The sequence below is a fragment of the Lygodium microphyllum genome, chromosome 4 (assembly GCF_053477565.2).
Source record: "Lygodium microphyllum isolate KBCC chromosome 4, Lygodium_microphyllum_v1.1.10, whole genome shotgun sequence".
Lineage (NCBI taxonomy): Eukaryota > Viridiplantae > Streptophyta > Polypodiopsida > Schizaeales > Lygodiaceae > Lygodium > Lygodium microphyllum.
Window position 1 is genome coordinate 141,923,600 of NC_141138.1, and position 6,670 is coordinate 141,930,269.

The 6,670-nt window shown below is 39.5% G+C and overlaps 1 protein-coding gene across 2 annotated transcripts in view; it reads right to left on the reverse strand.

Annotated features, from left to right (window-relative positions):
- LOC148037696 (RNA helicase family protein) overlaps positions 1-4,788 on the reverse strand; it is an 89,950-nt gene extending 85,162 nt beyond the window's left edge. The window contains exon 1 of one of the 2 annotated variants that reach the window (XM_087676635.1): positions 4,486-4,788. In XM_087676635.1, coding sequence (XP_087532761.1) covers positions 4,486-4,565 — 80 coding nt within the window. In that variant the 5' untranslated portion in view covers positions 4,566-4,788. The remainder of the gene's footprint in view (positions 1-4,485) is intronic. The other variant, XM_087676636.1, reaches the window with a different exon arrangement.
- Between the last annotated feature and the right edge of the window lie 1,882 nt (positions 4,789-6,670).

The following is a 6,670-nucleotide window of genomic DNA, read 5'->3' on the forward strand; positions in this document are numbered from 1 at the left end:
TGTGTGTGTGTGTGTGTTGGGGGGGGGGGGGGGGGGGGGGGGGGGTGGGGGGTGGGGTCGGGGGCTTTCTCTTTCGTTGCGCGCTCTCACACATACTCAATACAAATTCTTAAATAGAGATTAATAGTGTAATCCAAGAGTGTGTGAGCTTTGACAAAAAGTAATTGCTTGCATCACTAGAATTGATTGGAAATGTAAATGTATGGTACACAAGCTTGTGATCAGACAAGCTTGCAAAACAATGGAAACTAACTATGTATACATGAATGACTTACAAAAACACATCATACATGTACATATTACCAATCTTATGCCAGCCAAGATTAGATTGCATGTGCCCACAATGAATTATCAAACACGCAAGCTAATGGAACTAACCATGTATATGACTTACAAGCAACTAAAGATAAGTGTAACCAATATTAAGGTAGAAAATACCTACTTTGCTGCATGTGTTTGACTATCATGTTATTGTGTCTACATGCACTCATATCTTCTACTATGAACTAGCAGCATAGAGCAAACAAGCAAAAGTTGGCAGCAAGTGAAGCAAGTGGCATGTAAACCTCAACAGACCAAATCTAGTCGTACTACTAACTATCAAGTTATGGAATGACAAAAAGGCTGAACAAATTCCACTCCTTACCATGGCACTAAACTTACATTCTCCCTTCCACTATACCTACTGTAATCTAGACTTGTTGCTTAAAAGAAGAACCCTGCCTTATAGCATTATATATCTCCCCATCATGGCATTGAACTCTCATTCCTCCCTTTCATAGTAACTCTCATAATGATCTACAAAATAGCAACAAGGCTGACTAGTGGGCAGCCTATCTATTTATAGAAGTATGGATCCTCCCAATTTAGGATTTGGCTTATGGGACACAAACATTTTCTAAAAACACCCACCATTTAATGAACTCCGAAATTAAGGTTTGGTATATGGGACACATACTCTCTCTAAGAATGCACACCACTCAATGAAACTTTCGTAATTATTGACTTTTGGGGCTGTGATAAAGAGCTAATCAAGTAATAATGCAATTTTTAGTTCAAGAAGCTCTACATGTGGCCGATTCACTATTTTATTCACTATTTTGCTAGCTGACTTTTAGCTGGTCATGGCTTGTTTATAGGCTGGTTGCTCTCCTCCTCCAATCATTCATCACTTGCAGACTTACAAAGCACATTCTCCTAGAGAGAGCAAGCCGGTGTCAATGCTCACATAGCCAGTGACTCACTATTATACGTGATTGTTTCATGACTTGGTATATGGATTCCATTTCCCAAGCATATCTCTGAGTTCTCCCTTTGCAATGTTCTTCTATTTCTCTTTTCTTACAATCTCTCTTTCTTCTCTCGTGTTGTGCATCCTATTATAGTATTCTTCTACGCTTCCATTGTTGCACTCACTTTTGACATAGTATCACACATCTATGTTAGGTCCTCAAGTGTTGGTTTCTACTGTTACATGTTTACCCACTACTGTTCCTGATCTTCCCTACCTGCTACTGCCTAGGTGACTTGATTCTGGTGCAAAACAGCATGTTTCCAGCCTTTGCTGCATGTGCTTTGATTTTATGCATTATTCAATTCCTACGTGCCCGCATTTAATGTTGTTACTGACTGCATTTTGCCTTCCAACATCTCCATTTTCAGTTCTTTCTTCCCTACAAGCTACACGACTATCTTTCCAAGCTCTATTGGCTGCGATTGATCAGATTTTCCCCATTGCAACAATTATTTTGTGATCAACTTCTATCTATACTGCATGTGAAATCATGATCCATACAATGTGTTGTGTTTGGCTATACTCTCTCTCTCTCTCTCTCTCTTCTCAACCTCTCTAAAATGGCACCTCCTTGTTGCTCCATTGATAATAAACTTCATGGCCTTAACTACCTCACATGGAGTGTTGTTATAAAAGCATGGTTTGTGCAAAGCATCTATGGTATGTGGTGTTTGGAGCTCTTGTTCATCCTAGTATTCCAAATCCTATTCCAGCTAGCTAGGACCGTGACAACTATGAGGAAGATGTACTTACATGGGATTTAGATGATGCTTGTGCCGATTCTACACTTCTTTGGTGCATTTCTAAAGAGGTCCTTCCAATAGTTACCTCCTAGAGGACAGCTTCAGAGGTATGGGACAAGTTGCAAATGTTGTATGAGGCTTTATCTACCATGCGAGCTCTAACCCTCTATGGTCAACTCCAACAAATGATGTTCAAACCTCACGATACTATCCAATCATTCTTACTTTTTGTGACATAGGTACAGAATCAACTTCCGCATATGCAATCTGCCCTTCCAAAGGTGCATCTCATGGGCATTGTGCTCTATAAGCTCCCTCTAGGGTTTGATGGAGTAACCAATGCCTTGCGGGCCCAAACATCTTTGCAAACCATGAGCTTCACTCATATGTCCCTGATGTTGTTTAAACGTGATGCATCTTGTTCATACAAAAACCTGGCTTGGATTATGTAAAAACTTTTGCTCCAATTGTCCGAATGTCTATAATTCAAACCATTTTAGCCCTTGCAACCCAACATTGCTAGCGCATCTCTGAAATGAACATAAAACTCGCATTCCTCAATAGCATTCTACACAAGGACGAGTGGATAGATGAAGTTGCACTAAGAAGAGTCCAAATGCATTGTATCATAACTCTTCGCCTGTTTACTAGAAACCTTACAATCTTGGTTGCACATGTCTATTGTGAATGGCACATATGAGCATGCACAAATGTTATCAGATATTAAAGCTAGATCTAGGTCCTCTAATACAAGTCATGTGCATTAATCACCCTGACGAGTACTTAATCATCTCTAGAATTTTTAATTTTTCATCGTGTCACAATACCACTTAGTAGAAAATGAGCTCATTCTCTCCACATTCATAACCATTTCAAGTGCCTCCATGTTGCAACATTCAGCCTCCATTGCTTCTACCTCCATTAGAGCTCAATTCTCAACATAAGCCTCTAGTACAAATTATTCATACTAGGCCTTCCAATAATACGTTTTTTGAAGCTTGCAAGATGAAGCTTGTAGCCATTAATAGTGCCAATGCTCAGTTTGATGCATTTTTGAGCCACATTCTATTGGCATTTGCTCATTACCATTGTAGACACCTTTTCAAGTATCCATCCTTGATTTTTAGAATAAAAATATCCAAATCATAATGGAATAAATTAATGTGAGATGCATACCTTGAGCCTATTTAAAACAACACCAAGAGCTTGTGCTCTACATCAAAGTCACATGTGATGCAAAATAGGACGGGAATGCAGGATGAGGGACAAGGAGGAATTGCCATATCTTGTGACTATATAGTAACATGGGATGGGATGTGGGATGGAAAGAAGCTATTGTCCTTGTAGTCTTCAACTCCAAAAATTATCATCACTTGTGACTATGCTCTACACATATTTCCGTGCACGTACATCGGTATGATTTCATGACAAGTCCAGCTACTTCATTGCTGCTGTCCAAGCATCAACAGTATCGAAACACTGTCCCACAAGATTGTGCCAATATACATAAATCACTGCTTAATCACTAGCTTTTGCATACATGAATAAGAGCCATCATGACAATGTAATTGCATAATAGGAACGAGAATTAGACGCTCCCCATGGATACAAAAGTCCATGATGGCAAGACCTACCCATGGTTAATTTTGCATGTACGCATTGCATTCGGGTCTATAGACATTGTACCACAAGCAAAACCACCCGTGCATGTCCACAGGATGCAGAGTCTATTGAATTTTATTTTGCACGGCTCATCAATTTGCATTCCCATAGAAGAAACAAGCAAGCTGAAAATCAAACCAATGAAGAATTGCCATTGCAGAAGCAAAGGAATGCCTCAGTTCAGCATCTGCAAAAGATTCGGCCATGAAGAGAAAAATTGTTATGATAACAATCAAGCAAACTGTAACAGCCAATGATGAACTGTGATTGCAGGAGCAAAGGAATGCCTTGGTGCAGCATCTTCAAGACATTCAGTCCTGAAGAGAAAACTTGTTATCATTATAAAGAAGCAAACTGTACCATCCTTTAATGAGTCCCATGATGAGCCCCCATCACTGGACATCTCTTCTAAATACTATGATATAAGACTCGCCAGTAGCATCGTGTGATGTCGCCACTGAAATCAAACTTCTATTAGCCATGTCAATCATTTATACTAGTTACACCACAAGCCAATGAGCATGATGGGGGACTCCAGGGGAACTGCATCACCACATCCATGATGACATTGGGCACGGTTATGACCCAGCCGAGCATCAAATTCCATTAGATATTTATGTTTTCTCTCCCTTTCCTCTGCATTCATACATTGTAATCTTCCTAAGAATCATAGCCATGCATACAACACACCAATGTATCCAATCAGCATGCTTTCACACAGAGCAGGCAACCACATCAAAACGAAACATGGCGAGAAATCCGAGCATACTAGGTGCAGTAGCTTACGTGTTATAATGTCTCCAGTCGACACTGCCCCAAGCAGAAATCGCCAAAGCTGAGGAAGAGCAAGCGGTGCGTTTGTTCATAAGATGGCAATCATAAGCTGCAGCAGGAAAAGCTATGGCGCACCACTGATGAGGAATGCTTTGTGATTCTTCTTGGTCTTTTGTGGTTGCATTCCACGCAGGGACACTGTGCGCTCACTTTTGAAGCGAGTCTCTTCGAATGCAAAGGCTTCTCCCCAACGCAATTCAGACCATGTCCTTTACCATGGCATTACCGGCCCTTTTTTCCTCTAATAGGGACGAGTTTGGTTAAGATACAACCTTTACCATGGCTATGCGATCGCAAGGTTTTGTTACGAGAGTTATAATCCTTAAGTTCCTTTTCTTTTTCCCCCTAATTCTGAGTAATTTTATTTTTTAAGTAAAATTAAGCGAATTCTCGTGGCATTCGATGGTGGTGTTCTCCTAATGCTTCACATGGGGGTTCGAATGTATCTTTTATGTAGCCATAAATTTGACAACCCAAAAACTATCTAGGCCGTTCATGGCAGCTCCGCGAAGCAACAAGCAAAGTTGTGCTATCGCAAGGCAACTTCGCTCAATAATCTCTCTCTCTCTCTCTCTCTCTCTCTCTCTCTCTCTCTCTCTCTCTCATATTATAAAATAGAGAATGCAAGATATACATATAATCTCACCTACACACGATCGTAAGAAGACCCTCTCTCTCTCTCTCTCTCTCTCTCTCTCTCTCTCTCTCTCTCTCTCATATATTATAAAATAGAGAATGCCAGATATACATACAATCTCACCTACACACGATCATAAGAAGACTCTCTCTCTCTCTCTCTCTCTCTCTCTCTCTCTCTCTCTCTCTCTCTCTCATCAAACTTAAAACTAAACGTAGTTTATAAAATTTGTAATACAAAACGCCAAACATAGAAACAATCCCTTCTATGCACCGTACTTACAAACCTTCCTCTCTACACAAATGTAAAAAATCACGTGCTTGCTTCACGCGATATTTAGAAACAACAATGTTATACTGAAATGGGTCATAATCAAAACAAAGAACAAGCACCACAAAAAGAATTTCTCTAAGAGACCTGGTCAAAATGAAGCTCTCTCCTTTTTTGAGGAATCATTCTTATCTCCAAGCAAGATATTCATAGGCAAAGTAGAGCCATGCTCCAATATCTTTGGCCTCTTTCCACTGATCATGACATGATGGAAAGGTACAAGACATCCTAGCTTCCATTAGCAAGCCACAAAGGCTAAGTGTAAGATACCCGACTATTTCCAAGCACCGTAGGTAAATGGCTGATGCCAACCAAAAAATGCAATGTCTCCAAAATGCCTAATAGAAACAAAGCTTTCTCTTCTTCGAGGAATCATTAGCAAAATCTTCATCCTCGAGCAAAACATGAGAAGGCGAAGCAAGGAATGATCCCATAGTTTCTGTTGGTAATCGCATGGGTGACGCAATAGTCTTACCTCTCTCTTTAGCACATGTATTGGAACAAAAATCATAATATAAATACGTTGAACAACTAACAAAGACCATTTCATTCCAATAATAATAATACTTGGTCGAACATTTGAGAACCCTTCAGTAGGTACTAACAAACATTGATGCATCATCACAAAACAACCCAAATCCTTAAACCCATACTTAAACCAATGCCTCAATATTATATTAGTATGAGAGCATTGAAACCTATTCTTATGGTCAATCTCGTACATATGTACTCGAAAGCATTGCATGTATCTACAATATACAACTTCAATAAAAATTGGGAGCTTGATGTCAATATTAACATCATCATATAAATGATCAATGACTCTTACAAGCATCATTCTTATGATATAATCATTCGTTACTATACGCAACATACACTATAGCTCATTTTGATAGTTAGAAGCTGAGTAATAGTATCACTCTAGGGTAGACATATGCAAAAGTCAAATAAATAGTGAAAAACAAAAAAAATACTTCATCTCCAAAAGAGTATGTGCTAACCAAATATGGCATGAAGAGCAATTCACATATATGTCAAACCAGTGTCCCTACACGATCATCAATAACTACACCTCCACAAAGAAAGTAATGCACATTACTGCACCTTTCGAAGCACATCCTTGTATACAATGTTTGTAGTCATATCCCCATCTCACACAATAGGACTTTC